This window comes from Tripterygium wilfordii, chromosome 19, assembly GCF_013401445.1.
Source record: "Tripterygium wilfordii isolate XIE 37 chromosome 19, ASM1340144v1, whole genome shotgun sequence".
Classification (NCBI taxonomy): domain Eukaryota; kingdom Viridiplantae; phylum Streptophyta; class Magnoliopsida; order Celastrales; family Celastraceae; genus Tripterygium; species Tripterygium wilfordii.
Genome location: NC_052250.1, coordinates 4,729,004 through 4,748,002, shown reverse-complemented (window position 1 = coordinate 4,748,002; position 18,999 = coordinate 4,729,004). Strand labels below are relative to the sequence as shown.

The following is an 18,999-nucleotide window of genomic DNA, read 5'->3' as shown; positions in this document are numbered from 1 at the left end:
GAAGCCGAAGACGATACTTAGGCTTATATTTTTTGCTTTTTTGCAATCTTGTATTAAGTTTTGTAACTCTGAATACAATATCATAACTTTTCTATGTTTCTTATCAAATGAGTTTTATGACTTTAACTATTATGCAAATAAGAATCTTAAAATAAGATTGTGCTTAGATAAAGGGTTAAATGTACGTGACTTTTTAGGAAATTAGCGCACATCAAGCTTCGTCACCTTGACCTTCATCCAGATTTTTGATCTTTTATTCAATGTGCCAATAGATTCTACAATAATCAAGTATAGAACGATGGTGGTGATTTAATGCAGTCTGTCAGGCACTTATATATGCTAAGCATATATATGTAACTCGATTGAGAAAAATATACATTTCAGTGATTCATCATCTAGATCCCTATAATAAACATATATATATATATATATATATATATTTAGGAAAGATATAACCTGAGATGCTTTGCATTCCAGCTGTTGTTAAGTATCTTCCCTTCTTTCGTTTACAATCTGTAAGCACCATTGCCGACGACATCTATGATTCTGTATGGTTCTTCCCATGTGGCCCCCAGTTTTTCATAATTCAACTACTATGTGTTATGGAAAACTTTGCGTAAAACCCGGTCACCAATATTGAAAATTCTTACCTATTTTTTTGTAGTATTTTACGATCCGATGCTTATAGGCTGCTGTTTTAACATATGAGATTTTTCGTCGTTCCTCAAGCATATCTAATTCTTCGGTGAGGATGACATTATTCTCCTTGTCTTGCTTCCATTCAAATCGTGCTGTTGGGAGGCCAACTTCAACTAGTAGCACTGCTTTGGTTCCATAAGTTAAAGAGAATGGAGTTTCACCTGTTGAAGTTCTGACTGTTGTTCGATATGACCATAGAACCCCTGGGAGGTCGTCTACCCAGGCTCCCTTTGCGTTTTCCAATCTTTTCTTCAAAGTGTTGACTATTGTCTTGTTGGTAGCTTCTGCTTGCCCGCTCGATTGTGGATGTCTTGGTGATGCAAAACAAAGTTTTATTTTCCATGTATTATGAAAGTCTTGGAGTTTATGACTTATGAACTGAGATCCATTATCACAAATGATTTCATAAGGAACTCTGAATCTGCAAATGATGTTTCTCCAGATGAAACTTTTAACCTCTTTGTCTCAGACTTGTTTATATGCTTCAGCTTCTACCCATTTTGTAAAATAGTATGTCAAAATCAATAAGAAAACCCTTTTTTCTGATGCTGGAGGAAGCTTTCCAACTATATCCATTCCCCATCTCATGAAAGGTCATGCTGATGAAATTGGGACTAGTTTCGTTGGTGGTTGATGTGGGATTTGTGAAAATCTTTGACATTTATCACATTTAGCCGCATAAATGGCTGCATCACCAAGAAGTGTGGGCCAATAATAACCAGTTTGCATGACTTTAATGGCTAAGCTTCGTCCACCTAAATGGTTTCTACATACACCTTCATGCAGTTCTACTGAGGCACTTCCCGAGATAAACATCATAGCGAAACTCCTTGATATGATCTTTTGTTGAGAATACCATTAACTATTGTGTAACGAGATGATTTACGTTGTAGTGCTCTGGCCTCATTCTTATCTTATGGTAACACGTCATCCTGCAAATATTGTATGAATGGTGTTCTCCAATCATCATCGTCTTCAGTAATAACAAACGATTGCTCCACCATGTGCCGATGATTCCAAATAAATCAATGGGATGTTCTGAGTTGTTTACACTTGGATTGTTGATCCTAAATTCGCCAGTGCATCTGCTTGCTTGTTCTCTTCTCTTGGAACTTGATTAATTTGGAATTCTTTGAATTCAAGTTGCAATTGCTATACTAACTCCAGATAATCGTTCATTCTCTCATCTTTTGCTTGATATTCTCCATTCAATTGGTTAATGATCAATTGGGAATCTAAAGTCACGTGTACACGTTGAACTTTTAATTCTTTTGCTAGTTTTAGTCCCTCAATCAGAGCTTCATATTCTGCTTCATTGTTTGTAGAGTGAAATCCGCGATGTACAGCTTGAGGGAATTGATCTCCATGTGGAGAAATTAAAATGATTCCTAAACCGGATCCCTTTGCATTACTCAAACCATCAACAAATAATTACCAAATAGCTTCATCGTCTTCGTTGTTTTGAAGTAATTCTTTTTTAGCATTATCCATCATCCCTGGGCTAAATTCAGCAATGAAATCTGCCAGAATTTGGGCTCTGATTGCTGTTCGAGGTTGATATACGATATCATGCTCAGTTAATTCAATTACCCACTTCGCTAATCGTCCAGACAATTTTGGTTTGTGGAGTATTGTTTTGATCGGGAAGCTCGTCCCCACCGTGATAGGATGACTTTCAAAATAAGGACGAAGCTTTCGTGCTGCAATGATAAGTGCTAAAACAAGCTCTTCCATTAGAGGATACCTTGTCTCAACATCTAGCAAACTTCGACTAACATAATATACTGGATGCTACCGACTGTTTTCTTCTCTTAGCAGTACTACACTAATTGCAAATTCAGAAACTGCTAAATAAAGATAGAGTATCTCATCGGTTTTTGGTTTCACAAGGATTCGAGGATTGGTCAAGTATCGTTTTAATTTCTTCAATGCCATCTCACATTCCTCTATCCATTTGAAATTATCTGATTTCTTCAAAGCCGTAAATAGATAATGACATCTTTTGGAAGATTTGGAGATGAATCGATTTAGTGCTGCAATCTTCCCTGTCAACCGCTGTACATCTCGTATTTTTGTAGGGGATGGAATATTAAGTATTGCTTGGATTTGATCAGGATTCGCTTCAATACCCCTTTGTGTAACGATGAATCCCAAAAATTTTCCTGCTTTGAATCAAAAAACGCATTTGAGAGGATTTAATATCATCTGATGAGCATCAAGAATTTCAAATGCTTGTTTAAGATGCTCAATATGATCTTCGGCCTTCAGAGTCTTGACTAACATATCATCGATATATACTTCCATCATTTTTCCGAGCAGACTGACTAACATGCGATTAACTAGCCGTTGATATGTTGCTCCCGCATTTTTAAATCCGAATGGCATCACCTTATAACAATATGTGCCACATTCGGTTATGAATGCAGTTTTCTCTTGATCTTCTGGATACATCAAAATTTGATTATATCCGGAGAATGTATCCATAAAGCTAAGTAATTCATGCCCTGCTGTTGCATCCACAAGTATATCAATATGAGGAAGTGGAAAAGAATCTTTTGGGCATGCTTTATTTAGATCAGTGAAATCGATACAGACTCTCCACTTCCCGTTTTTCTTTTTTACCACGACCACATTTGCGAGCCAATCTGGGTATTGAACTTCTCGAACAAATCCAATATCTAATAGCTTTTGAACTTCATCATTGATGACTTTATTTCTTTCTAGAGCGAACCTTCTTCTTTTCTTTCTCACTGGAAGAAAGTTGTCATCGACTTGCAATTGATGAGTGATGACTTTTGGATCAATTCTAATCATATCTGCATGTGTCCAAGCAAAAGTATGTTTATGATCTTGTAAGAATTGAATTAAATTTTCTCACAGTTGACGATCCAAGTTTGCTCCAATATGAATCTTCTGTTCAGGGTAATCGAGATGAACAACGATTTCTTCTATCTCCTTTTCAGCTGGTTCTTCTTGATTGCTCAGAATCGACCCTTGCTGTAATTGCTATAAAGCTTTACTTTTTCCTTTTAATGCTTGTTCATAGCAGTTCCTTGCTTGACGTTGATCCCCATATATCTCTTGTGTTCCATCTCTTGTGGGAATCGTATCACTTGATGATAAGTTGATTGACAATCTAATATGTTAAATCGAACATGGAGATTCACTCCTTTTGTGTATACTTGCAAAGGAATAGAGCCGATGGTGTATTGTTGTTCTCCGTTGAAACCGATGAGTGGAATATGACCTCTAATTATATTGGGCTCTGAAAGTCCCATCGCTTGTAGTGTGGGCATGAATAGTAAATTTGCTGAGTTGTCATCGTCAATCATGATTCTTTTGACTTCGTAATTGGCAATTTGCAAAGTGATTACCAAAGCATAATCATGCGGATTTAGTAATATCGTCATGTCATCATCTGTGAAACTGATGACTTGTCTCGTGAATTGAACCATCGACTTGTCATTCCATACCTCAGAATGTTCTGTCTGCTTGACATGTTTCTTTGCCGATGAGTGTGTAATTCCATTGATTTCTAATCTGCCAAATATCACGTTAATCATCTTTTTGGGGGGGAGGTGGTTTCTGTTCTTCTTCTCGTCTTTCGGCTTGGGCCATTGTTGCTTTTCCTCTTTCAGATAATAACCTTTCTTCAACAATTGGATTACTTCTTTTTTGAGGGTAAAACAATCATTTGTTATATGCCCATAATCGTTGTGAAATTCGCACCATTTGGAAGTATCCCGTTGATCTATCGGTTTATGAACTTTGTCAGGCCATCGAACAACATCTCCCATTTTCTTCAACGTTGATAAGACTTCGTTTGGTGGGATCACCAAATTATATTCAGGAGATCGGGGCTTTTTCTTGAAATCAATTGGTTTGGGATCTCTACGAGGATAACGTGGAGCCTCTGAACTTACTTGCTTTTGTTGTGATTTCTTTGGCTGCTCTATTGGTCATTCTGGAAGTCTTCCCTCATTTTTTTCCAATTTGATTTGAATGCTTGCTCTTGCCTGCACTTCTTGAAATAACTTACATGGATAACGAGTAAGCTTTCCGTACAATTTGCTTCCAGGAATAAGAGCCATGCAAAATGCATTGATTGCAATCTCGTCTAAACACCTTGGAATCTCCAATTTTTCTTTATTGAATCTTGTTAAGAATGATCGCAGAGATTCTCCTTGTTTCTGCCATAGCCGATATAGATCATCAAATGTTGGAATTATCTTCATGCTTCTTGCAAACTGTTCCACAAATGCGTAGGCCAATTGTGCGAATGAAGCGATTTGCCCTTCTGGAAGATTAAGATACCACTTCAGAGGAGGTCCAACCAAAGTTGAACAAAATCCTCGGTACATGCATGCTTCATGCTTATTGAATGGGTATGACACCAAAGTCAATCGTTGACTATATTGATCCACATGATCTTCTAGATCGGTGGTACCATCATAAGGTTTGATATGTGGTATTATGAATTTCTTTGGGAGCTCTTCCATGGCAATGGCATGAACAAATGGAGATTTGAGGAAGGTACGATTTTTCTTTATATTCGACCATGCACCAATGGTTGGGATAGCCGAAGATGAAGTTGGTATTGGGAATAATAGAGTCATGGATTGTGCCGTTGGCCTTAAAAATTGAGTTGACGTTGATGCTAATGATGGTTTTGTCTGATGCATAAAACCTGGCAAGGGGACGCATACGTTGGGAATTTGCGTCGTTTGCCCATCATTGGATCTAGTAGAAGTGTTTGGAACAGCATTTGCAGGAATGGTTCAGGTTATGTGAGGGCTTGAAGCTTGGTTCATAAGATCAAGTAGCTTTTGATTTTCTCTTCGAACGGTCAAGCTTTTTTGCTCCATTATTGGACTCTTCTTTCGTGTTCGTCGAAGCGTTGAATCAAAGCTTTCATCTTCTCGTTATAACATCATCCCGTGAATCTTCTGAGTTGCCATTTTGATAACACTAGTCCCCTATCTGGCGCGCCAAATTGTTGATGTAAATTATCGACAATCGAATTGTTTGATGGTGATTGGGTGAGTATAAGACAAAATGGAGTGATTTTAAGTGGTTCGGCATTGAGCTTTGGTCCACGGTGCAGAATGATATGGTATTTTTATTTGTCACTTGAGATTACAGAGTGAGTAAGAAATCAAAGTCTCCAACTAGAAGCCTCCCCTTCCTTATCCTAATGAACTCCTTTTATGCTGTCCTTGAGTAGTTACCAGTAGTTGTGGTAGTTGGAGAGGTTCATAGCTGTTTGGAGGAGTTTACGGCAGTTTGGAGGAGTTTGCAATAGTTTCGGCTGTTACCATTTAATGAGGAACTGCCTTATCTCCTATTTCATCCCTTAGTTATCGGTTCGGCCTTACTTGTATCGGCTTTGTATTGCCTTTTTAAGACCAAGTCCTTTTTGGACTGTATGTTCTGGTCTGATTGTTGTTGGGCTTCGTGGACCTAGCCTCTGTTGGGCTTTTATCTTTGGTCTGGCCCATTTGTATTGTACATAGATTGGGTTGAACAAGACCCATATAATTGGTTGGGTTGAACAGGACCCATGTAATTTGCCGATGTTGAACTTGACCCCTACAACTTTAGTTATGTTATCTCTTCAAATTAAAGTATCACTTGTATTCGTCAAATAAAATTAGATCACTTTTATTTTGTGATTGTGGAAGTTCCCTTAGTATAAAGCCCAGTGCCCTTTTGCAAATTCCACCCAATATTTTCAAAATCAAAACAACATTTTTGGCCAAGCCGAGAATGACAAAGCTTTGGTCTAACATCAATGGAAAACATTTTCCAATTTCAAAACCCATTCCAAGTGGGATTTTTCAAATTTCAAAACAACATTTTCAAATTTCAAAACCCATTCCAAGTGGGATTTTTCATCAATTTCCAATAAAACCCATCAAAATGAGATTTTTTAACAAAGGTTTGGTCTAATATCAATGGAAAACATTCCACCCATTTGATAATCATGGCTTTTCGGGCATATGAAAAATCAATTAAAACAAATTGGGACACACAATAAATATTCAGGAAAAAGCACATAGATCAATCTAGGTAACCTTTTAGGGAGTTGTGGGGTGCCTAACACCTTCCTCACACTCAATAGACCCTTTTACCCATTTTCTGGTTCGTAGACCACATTTTTAGTGTCCAATTGCACTCATATCAATTGGTGGCGACTCTAAACATGTTTCATTCTTTTTCATCCATTTCCTTTTCAAAATAAGCCAATCGCCGATTCACGTCGTGACCCCGGTTGCGACAAGGTTGAAGAAAACTTGTCAAGGTTGTAGAGACAAGTAGAAGGAAGGGATTCAAGCTTCCTTTTGGAGTCAAATGATGTAGGAACTTCTGGATTTGAGTTTGGGTTCAAACCTTGAAAGATTAGAACAAAAAGAGAAATTTAGGAATATGTAATCTAGAGAGAGAATTCCTAATCCATCTTAAATCAACTTGAAAGAGTGCAATCTTACCTTGGTTGATGATCTTAGATTGATGGAAGGGAGGAAATTTGAGAGAAAATAGGGTTTAGGGTATGTATAGGTCAAGTATTTGTGGTGGAATCGTGAAATAAGTGTTTTTAAACAATTCACGCGTGCAGATTTTAAGGAGGTGGCCGGACACCCTGGAGCTGTCGGACACCTCTGCCTATTTTGGCAGATCTGCACCAATTTTTCTATGGCTGTCCGGATAGTTATACCTGTAAACCAAATTTTTGGCTTTTGAACCACTTTTATACTCTCAATTCACTTGGTTTTTATTTCTAATGATTTTAAATGTATATATTTACTCAACACATGTTGGTCCTACCTAATTCATAAAAGAAAAAGAAGTTTGGGGTTTTACATCCTTTCCCCTTTAAAGAATTTCCGTCCTCGAAATTTAAAAACGTACCTAGACTTGTGAATAAATGTGGATATTTCTCTTTCATCTTCGACTCAAGCTCCCAAGTCGCCTCTTCCGTGTCATGATGCATTCACAAGACTTTAACCAACGACATCACACTTGATCGTGTGACCTTGTTCTTTCAATCCAAAATCCTCATCAGTTGAAGAGTGTAGCTTCCATCTTCCTCCACTTTCAATATGGTCCAATCTAAAGCATGTGGTGGATACGACTTATATTTTTGTAGCATAGAAACATGAAACACATTATGAATTTTAGCCAACTTTGGTGGAAGCGCCAAACGATAGGCTACCAGTCCAACTAACTCAAGGATTTCAAAAGGACTCACGAACCGCGGTGCCAACTTCCCTTGCTTGCTGTACCTTTGAATGTCACGTCGTGGACTAACCTTCAAAAATACGTTATCACCAATCGCATATTTCAATGGCCTCCTCCTCTTATCCGCATAGGACTTTTGCCTACTTTAAGCCGTGATCAACCTTTTTCTAATTTTCTCAATACCGTCCCTCGCCTCTTTCATCATTTCAGGTCCCGATATCGCTTTCTCTCCAACCTCCGCCCAACACAATGGTGACCTATAAGGCCTCCCATAAAGCACTTCAAATGGTGTCATCCCAATGCTACTCTGGTATGACTTGTTGTACACAAACTCTGCCAAACGGAGGTATTTCTCCCAATTACCACCAAAATCTACCACACAAGCACGTAACATATCCTCAAAAATCTGGATAGTCTTCTCACTCTATCCATCACTCTGTGGGTGATACAGCGTAGTGAAATCTAACAATGTCCCTAAGGCCTCTTGCAAACTGCCCCAAAATCTATCCATGAATCGAGGGTCTCAATCCAACATAATGGATAGTGGCATTCCGTGGAGTCGCACTATCTCCTGCATATACAATGTGCTCAATGACTCTAAGGTGTTTGTCTTGTTCATTGGTAGGAAGTGAGCTGATTTGGTCAATCTATTGACTATCACCCAAACGGTATCATTTTGCTTAGGTGTCAGCGGCAATGCCATCACAAAAATCCATAGTGATCATCTCCCATTTCCATTGTACCACCGGTAGGGGTTGTAGCAAACCCGTCTACCTTTGGTGTTCCGCCTTCAGTTGTTGACACGTCAAACATCTTGCCACAAATCTAGCTACATCGGTCTTCGTGCCTCTTCACCAAAAGTTTCTTCTCAAGTCTTGGTACATTTTCATACCTCTCAGATGCATAGCAAACCGAGAATGGTGTGCTTCTTTCAAGATCTTCTCTTGTAGCTCCTTGTCAACACTATCAATCTCCCCGCAAACCTCACACCAAAATCATCACCCCGAACCTATCCAGAGTCCTCCTCAAATGTATCGAAAATCGAGTCTCCATTTTGTACATCCATCACCTTTTGAATCGACATCGGTCTAGAAGTCATACTACTCAAATACACTTTTTCCTCTACACTTTGTAACCCCAAACCAAATTGACTTATTGTCTCTACAATTCCCCACTCATGTATAAACGAACTAGCAACTGTATGCTTTCTACTCAATGCATCCGCAACCACATTTGCCTTACCCGGGTGATATTGTAAACTAAAGTCATAGTCCTCTAAATACTCCATCCACCTTCTTTGTCGCAAATTCAACTCTCTTAGGGTGAATAAATACTTAAGACTTTTGTGATCCGAAAAGACCTTAAATTTCTCTCCATAAAGATAATACCTCCATTGCTTCAAAGCAAAAACAATTGCTGCTAACTCCAAATCATGAATCAGATAGTTTTTCTTATGTATTTTGAACAATCAAGAACGATACTTCACTACCCTATCTCTTTGCATCAACATACAACCCAAACCCACTCCGGAAGCATCACAATACACTTGGTATCCTATACTGCTCTCCAAAAATATCAATACCGGTGGAGATGTCAACCTACCCTTCAACTCCTCAAAACCTTTCTCACACTCATCTGACCACACAATGGGTGTACCTTTCCGCATGAGTTGCATCATAGGAGCGGCAACATGCAAAAAGTCTTGGATAAATCTCCTGTAATACCCCGCTAATCCCAAGAAACTCCTAATCTCTGAAACATTCTTAGACCTTTCCCAATTCAATACGAATTCAACCTTGGAGTTATCTACCGCAATGCTCTCTTGCTTAATCACATGACCTAGGAATTTCACTTTCATAGCCCCAAACCCACATTTGCTCAACTTAGCATATAATCGATTCTCCCTCAATGTTTGCAACACTAACCTCAAGTGTTCCTTACGCTTCTCTTTTGTCGAAGAATAAATCAAAATATCTACAACCACAAATCTATCCAAAAATGGATAAAGGACCCTTTGCATCAAATCAATAAACACTGCCAGAACATTTGTCAACCTAAATGTCGTCTTCGAAGTATCCTCATTTTTAATCCTCAATTAGTGGTACCCCGAACGTAAGTCAATCTTAAAGAAATGCCTAGCACCTCTCAACTGATAAAACAAATCATTTATCCGTGGGAACGGATACTTGTTCTTTACTGTAACCTCGTTTAATTGTCAATAATCTATACACATCCTCAATGAGTCATCTTTCTTCTTTACGAACAATACTGGTGCTCCTCACAGGGACACACTCTGTCTAATAAACCCTAAGTCTTGCAACTCTTCCAACTGAGTCATCAACTCCTTCAATTTTGTCAGAGCCATCTGATATGGTGGAATCAAAATTGGCTTAACATTCTGATGCAACTCAATGGTAAAGTCAATCTCCCTCTTCGGTGGTAATCTAGGTAACTATTCCAGAAATACATCCATGTACTCATCTATCACACATGTCGGAGTAGCTACATCACCCCTAGGTGCCGATGTAATCAAAATCGTGACTCTACAATTTTGGTATAAAGGGTTGTCCATGAAGTGAGGACATGGGACCCCTTTCGATCCGTGTAACTATATCTCCCCTCATTTTGGTACATTAAGAGTGACCTTCCTCTCCCATAAGTCCAACAACGCATGATGCTTTGTTAACCAATCCACTCCAAGGATTACATCCCAGATATACAAACCAGCCTTTAGGGCTATACTACCAAACCGGCACACACAATCAAGAACTATACCCTCCAATGAGATGAAATGAACAAAAAGGGTGTCTACTGTAAACATTCACCTCATCGGAGAACTTTTCAAACTCAATGCACGTGTAAGAGACGCAGAAATGAATGATGTCATGGCTCCTGAATCAAATAACACCTTCACCCAACAATTTGAATAAGCAACTCAAACAAGAGTTTATAGAGAAAGAATACATACCGGATCAGTGGAGGTCGTGACATGGCCTGGAGACTCACTAACATACCATACACACTCCCTGGACCCATACACAGATCCTATATTTTGTAACCTGGCTCCGATACCAAAATGTAATTCTCTAACCCAGAATGCGTTACTTTTGGTACCATCTTAATCAAACCACTAATTAATTCAATCAAAAAAACCATCGAAAATTTCGACAGCACATTCCCATATTATGGAAGATGCCAACCTGGAGCAAACGCGTAGCTATATCACAAATATATTCATAACCTAGGTAGGGCTTCAGGCCATCTAACAATTCATATAACAAATAAGTTCTCAAGTCTAAGCAGGACCTTAGACCACCTAACAAATCATATCATCAATAAATTTTCTATACACAATAACATATATAATCAAACAACCAACGCAAGGAGCAATCCACCAAGCATAAGCAATCGTCAGGACACGAAGTCCACAAACCCGATCCGGGAGTCCGATCACATGAAGCACCCTCCCAACCATCCATCCAACCATGGAATTGAGGTATCACACAACATGTCTCAACCAAGAAAATAGGTACGACAAAATACTAATAACATAATCAAATTCTAGAACCATCTAGTCCTATTACTCTCCAGTGACTTATCCATATCACGAACGCTCCTCCTGATCCGTAACCCTGGTATCGAAACTAGACTCACCTATGAGGAGGGAATAAGAAAAAGAAAAGGGTGAGCAAAAGGCCTAGTAGGGAATAATAAATAATGAATGAATAATATAAGGCTGAAATATTAAGGAAAGCATAAATGCAACAATATGATAACTAACATCACGTACACCCTAAACACAAGTAGATAACAACACCATAGGGGATCCTAACTTGGCCCACCAGCATCCCTATACTCATTGGGACCCTGAAAAGCCCAACAACATCACCGCATGATGCCTCAAGTACATGTGAAATCCTTACTCAGCCCACCGGCGTTCCCATACTTATAGGAACCCTAAACAGCCCATCGGCATTCCACATTTCACATCAATCAAACTTAGGAGATGTACGAGTCTATACCTGACATCTACCATACAACTACAATGCATGTCTAACATGGTTATGCAATAAAGTATACATACAACCTATATATATACTACTACATGATGCATGTTCAAGAATAATCCATGCTCAATAAAAGACTGAACATGTAGGGTATGCAATATAAGTCAAGTCATACAACAAAGTAATCATAATGGGGTTGTTCTCCCTTAGGGACAATTAAGATGAGAACGAAATCATAATGAACAATGAGAAAAGATAACCGTTATTAATAGGAGGACACATGCAAAGAAAATAGCAAATGGGTGAAATTTCCGTACCTCTCACTCCCAAAAATTAGCTATGTAAACTAATACTCAACCTTGAATTCTCCGGCCTCAATCAATCTATTATTCGGTAAGCCCGTCCTTTAATCAATATACAGACAACTTCAATTTCACATATCTAACAAATTAACCCAATAAATCAAGAAACCATTACCTTCTCTTACCCAAAACTTTTCAAGTTCTTGAACTTTACCTACTCAAGCTTGCTACTCCAATAAACAATAGAATCAGGAAATAAAACCATAAACAAGTCTAAATCAACCTATTAAATCATTAATTTCATCTAATTTAAATATTTTCCCTCGAATCTACATAACCCATAACACCCTAGAATCCCAAATCACCCAATCTCTAGATACTAGCTTTTAGGTTTAAGAAAACTTACAAGGTTGTAGAGACAAGTAGAAGGAAGGGATTCAAGCTTCCTTTAGGCCTCAAATGATGTAGGAACTCATGGATTTGAGTTTGGGTTCAAACCTTTAAACATTAGAACAAAGAGAGAAATTTAGGAATATGTAATCTAGAGAGAGAATTCCTAATCCATCTTGAATCGACTTGAAAGAGGACAATCTTACCTTGGTTGATGATCTTAGACTGATGGAAGGGAGTAAATTTGAGAGAAAATGGGGTTTAGGGTTTGTTTTGGTGGGGTATTTGAGGAGAAATCACAAAATATGTGTTTTTAAAACAATTCACGCGTGCAGATTTTAGGGAGGTGTCCGGACACCTTTGCCTATTTTGGCATATCTGCACCCATTTTTCTACAGTTGTTCGGACAGCTTTAAAAAGCTGTCCAGACAGTTACACCTGTAAACCAAATTTTCAGCTTTTAAACCACTTGTATACTCCCAACTTATTCGGTTTTTATTTCTAAAGATTTTAAATGTATATATTTACTCAACACATGTTGGTCCTACCTAATTCTTAAAAGAAAATGAAGTTCGGGGTATTACAACTTCACTGCACAGTTTAGACACAGTGAGTTTAGTGAGATCGAATGACTCCTCAATGCCAGATACTTTAGCTTCAAACTTCTCTGGTAAGCTGATTAACATCTTCTCCACCACCTTCTAGTCAGTGATATTCTCCCCATACAAACGCATCTGATTAACTAGACTACTCAGCTTGTTAGTGTACTCCTTTACAGACTCACTCTTCCTTTTTCTCTACAGTTCAAACTCTCTCTTGAGAGTGAGAGTTTGATAGACCTTAACCTTTAACTGCCTTTGAACCCACCTTTGCCTATTTCCAAGCTTGCTTGGTTGATTTGAGACCAACAATGCTAGAGAAAATCTCCTTTGTAACTGCAGCACAAATGTAAGAAAGTACTTTGAAATTTCGTGTCTGCAACTCATTCTCTTGATCTATGCCACAGTTGAGTCATTTGTGATGGAATCTGGCTCAAAACCTTTTTTGACAGAGCTCCATAGATCATGAGCATTGAGAAGAGCTTCTTCCATATGTACTGCCTAAAAATCATGACCCTCACTCTTGAACACTAGTGGAGGTGAAAGGTCTGAGCTGCTCGACATCTTCGATCTACGTCACATGTCTCATAAGAACTTGAAAGCTCCGATAGCAGTATCAAGATATAGAACCCAATTGCTTCCTTACTATGCAATAGATAGCACATTCAATAATGAGATTTCAATGATATCACATGAATCATGGCTATTGATAAGCATAGATCATGGACATTACTATCCCATGAATTACGATTAACAATCACTCTATGTAATATTCTCCATAATAGCGCACTGATGTATATCATATACAGCTCACACGACATCCATGTATATATATTATAATATCATTTGAGTAATAAAACAACGGAGAATTCTCAAAATCATTATGGTATCGGAGCTTACTGTCCTTTGAACAGCTTGATCTCAAACCTACATCTCCCATCTAATTCTCTCCCTCTTCAGTTCTACAATGGAGAAAGCAACCAACAAAAACCAGACCTTACCACTTGAATCATCACCTGAGGATACTTCAATATTATCTGGCACTTCCACTATTGTGACCACACAAACAAACCCCTTATCTCAAGGTAACTCTGTTCAATCCAATGGAAATATGATATCTCTCAATGCATCTTCTCATATTCCATTTAAACTCACTAAGAATGGAGGAAACTTTGCATCGTAGAAATCACAAATGACTAATATCCTCTTTGGCTATGGATTATTCGATTTCATTGATGGCTCTCAACCTTGTCCGCCATAAACCGACCCAAACTGTCTCTTTTGGAAACGTCAAGATCAGTTGGTGTATCTTGGCATTCAAGCCACCATTCATAGCACAATTGGTCCGACAATCAACAATTGTACCTCAACTATCGAAGCATGGAACAAACTGGAATCCAGTTATGCTAATCATTCTAATACTCGGATGTTATCTCTTTTATGTTGGTTTTCTCATGTCTCTCAGAAAAGAAGGCAAAATAGTGGTTGCATACATGGCTTAGCTGGTAGCATATGGTGCCTTTGGCCCCATGTTAAAGGGTGTGTGAGATCGGGGGGTCGAGTCTCACCACCAACAGCCTTCATGGGGAAAAGGAGATGGGTTAGGGGTAGCGGCCCATGGGCCGGGCTCGGAGTATGGGCCGTTACATCATATCATCCCCAATCTTCAAAACCTCTCCATGCACTCTGACTATGTTGGGAATGAAGATGTTATTGTCGGTAATGGTAATGGAATTCCTATCTCCCAAGTTGGTTCTTCTATTATTGATTCATCTATCACCTCTTTTACTCTGAACAATATTTTGTGTGTGCCATTGATAAAAAAAATCTCATATCAGTTTCGTAATTTTGCAAACAAAATAAAACATCCATTGAATTTTTTCCTAATTTTTTTCTAGTAAAGTATCTAACTAAAGGGGCATCCTTGACAAAAGGCCGGACTTTGAACAATTTGTATGAGTGGTCATCTTCCGATCCATCTCTCAAAATTTCATCATCATCACCCTCTATCAATGTTGCCCTATTGTCACACCCCTCTCTCCTAAGGTAAACCGAAGTGTACCTAAACCCACAAGAACGTGAACGGTAGGGGACACCCCATCCCCCGAACCAATTTCCAAATCAATAATTAAACCCAATAAACAAATATAATAATAATAATAACCCCTGTAACCCGATGCGAAACAGTTTTGTATCCATAATACTAGGAGAGTCGGCTCGAGGCTAGACACCAGCTCATGCATCCCGTCGTTGACCATCATCACCTATATCCAACTCACGTGAAAGGAAATAAGAAGAGGGGTGAGCCAAAAAGCTCAGTAGGGCGTAGAAAGGAAGCACCGACACCCAAAAATAAGAAATCCAGGAATATGATGCAGAATATGTGTTGAATATATGTTTGAGTGATTACAATGGCATGCTTGATTGAACTTTGATCTATTGATTGTATTGAGAAACATAGGTGCATATGCCTACTTGATTAGTTTAGGAATTCAAGACTTATATTAAACTAGTTCAATTGTGCTTATTTGATGATTTGATTATTGAACTAACATGAACTAATTGCAAGAAATCCTAAAAGGGTTTACATAGCATGTCTTGAGTTTAATTGTGTGTAGGATGATCAAGTTGGCCATGTATCAACATGGTGACCTTAACCGAACTGTAATGAAGACTTAATCAGTGTCAAACGTGATTAAGAAAGTCAATTTCATGGTCAACATAATCAAGTTTTGCCAAAGATGTCTTGAAGCTTAATTGGGATCAATTGAAGTAAAATTAACTTTCTAGTCAAAGTCAGAATCGACGGACGTGACGTGGCAGCTGACATGGCCTTGTTGACACGGCATTAATGACATGGCATTGATGACATGGCAAAGAAGACAAGTTAACCATAGTTACATCTTAACTGGAAGACTTGGAGCCAAAAAGAGAAGAGAAGGAAAAGTTAATTTGAAAGGAGGAGACAAGAGGTACAACAAGTCTTATGACAAGTTTTTCTCTTCACATGTGTGGGAAGCTTTATTTCAAAACCATTTCTCTTTCCCACCAAGACACTCCACATCCAATGGATCATATTCTCTCTACATCAAAATCACATTTTAATCCAATGGCCAAAGATTCAAGCTTTATTCTTATCTCTCCTACTTTACATCCTATGGCCAAAATTGAATCTTCATTTGATCCAAAGGCCATCATTTATTCCACCTAAGAGACAAACTTTTCTCAAGTCAATTGTTGTATCTTTCAAGATGCATCTAAAGTCTATATCCATCCAAAAGCCATGATTTACTCCACCTAAAAGACAAACTTTTCTCAAGTCAATTGTTGTATCTTCCAAGATGCCTCCAAAGTCTATATCCATCCAAAAGCCATTATTTCTTCCTACCAAAAGAGACTTGTTGTAAACATTTTCACACTTCTCTAAGCCTTCTAACGTCTATAATGATCCAAGGGTCCATATCATTCATATCAATCCAATGGCCCTCATTTCATGAGCTTACACTCCACAATTTTCTATAAAAACTAACTCTTTGTCTATGGTGCATATACTTGGCCGAAAATTACACTCTCTCTCTAGTGTTCTTCATCTTCTAAGCTTTCATTATTTCACTCATTCATTTCTTGATTACATACTTGATTTTGAAGAGAGATCACACACACTAGCCAAGTAAAGCTTTATTGTTACTCTTGAGCCTTTCTTACCAGATTCTTATCATTTCCTCAAGAGTCATTCTACTTGCTTGAGCAATCTGATTTCCAGCACCTATAAGGCTTCATTCTATATCTCCATTTCACCATTCAAGCCTTATCACAACTGATTTTCGTTGGTTGATACACTACTTAAAATTTCACATACCCTAGCAACCAAAAAATCTCAAATCAGAGTTTTGTGCTTACCATTCCCATTCCAGCTTTTCAAGAGCTTCATTTGAGCCTTAGACACTTACAAATCCAGCTACTAAAGAGCCAGCCTTTGAGCCTAAACTTATCTCATACCCGGCTATTCTTTGAGCCATTTTTGAGCTTGTATTTTGTTGATTGAGTTAGTGTGGTGAGCTACAAACCACACGGTGTGTAGAGTTTGGTGTGGTGAGCTACAAACCACACGGTGTGTAGAGTTTGGTGTTTGAGCTACAAAAACATCGGTTGTAAGAGTTCCGCTTGACTCGGTTGAACAAGCCATATTGGAGTGTTTGAAATTCCCAAGTGGGACTTGGGGAGTGGAGTAGGCTTGGGTTAAGCCGAACCACTATAAATCTCTTGCCTCTTTTACTTTCCAGCAATTTCAATTAGCATTGCATTCTCATATCATACATACTTGAAATTGGATATTTAGGTTGCTAGATTCAAGTTTGTTTAAATTGATTGTTCTCCTTGACTCATATACATATACACTAGAACTTAATTTGGTATTTAGCTTCCGCTTAGGGTGAAATTTGATAGAATTCATTGAAACCGAAAAAGGAGTGACCTAGTCTAAATTTGACTAAGGACACAATTCACCCCCCCTCTTGTGGTGCCATACATCCTAACAATATGCAGTACAATAAATATACAATCATCGACAATCCAATCAGGTAACATGGTAGCCGATAAGGCTATATAACACCGTAACCACGAACCCCGGCCTCCATAAAACCATAATCCATACTCCAAAATCCATAATCTGTAATCCATACTCCAGCCCTGGACCCACCCTAATCCCCATAAGGTGTCTCCCAGTCCAGGTCCATACCGAAACTGGATGAGGATCGGATCCCAATAGCATAGCCTACACCAGAGAGCGTCCCCTATGATGCACCTCATCTCAAACGGTCTGCAGGTACATACCAGGTCTATATATATATGTCAACCATCATAAACGCATATCCAATAGGTTGGGCTCCTATATGGGCCCCGTAGTCTACATCAACCACCTCCAATCACCCCACCCCTAAAAACAAACCAATAATCATAATCAACTGGAAATATAAATAAACATGTAGATAAGTCGTATTTCCACCCTTGGAAACTGACAGAACCACCATATAATAAGAGTCTGTGAAACCGAAACTCTAAAATCACAAGCAAGAGACAAGGAAACCCCTACCTGGAAATCGGAACGCAACTACCAACTACGCGCCCCTGATAAACCCTTGATTCTGAAAGTTAGCTCGCTCCGAATCTCAACCAGGATCACCGTCTACACCGAAAAATATGATATACGAAAATTCAGTGAAAATACGTTCGGTCAACTATGGTCAAAGGTCAAAGTCAATAATCACTGGTCAAACAGTATCAAACCAGGTCAAACAGTGTAAAACCTGGTCAACCAGTGTCAAACCGGGTCAAATATTGTAAAACCATGTCAAATAGTGTAAACCGGGTCAAATAATGTAAACCGGGTCAACTAATGTAAAATCGGGTCAAATAGTGTAAACCGGGTCAAATAGTGTAAAACCGGGTCAAATACACCAATCAACCGGGTCAACTCACTCTGACTCGGTCAACTCGGGTTAACTCGACCCAATGGTGTCACCGGCGATCCGGCCACCAAAATCGACGAAGCCATACACGGATAGTGGGGGAGAGTATCAAGCTCTCTCTCATCTTCTAGCCCGTCATGGTATCCAACACTTAACCTCTCCACCTTACACACCCGAACATGTTAGTTCAATCGAAAGAAAACATTGTCATGTTGTTGAAACCAGACTGACCCTACTCCATTATGCATCCCTTCTCCCTCGTTTTTGGTACTACGCCGTCCAAACTGCCATTTAT

At 38.7% G+C, this 18,999-nt stretch overlaps 1 protein-coding gene across 1 annotated transcript; it reads right to left on the bottom strand.

Annotated features, from left to right (window-relative positions):
* Window positions 1–3,728: 3,728 nt before the first annotated feature.
* LOC119985507 lies at window positions 3,729–5,198 on the bottom strand. Its single transcript, XM_038829797.1, has 2 exons — window positions 4,716–5,198; window positions 3,729–4,646 (listed from the first exon to the last, which is right to left on the bottom strand). Exons 1-2 carry the CDS (start codon window positions 5,196–5,198, stop codon window positions 3,729–3,731), a joined length of 1,401 nt encoding a protein of 466 aa, XP_038685725.1.
* Between the last annotated feature and the right edge of the window lie 13,801 nt (window positions 5,199–18,999).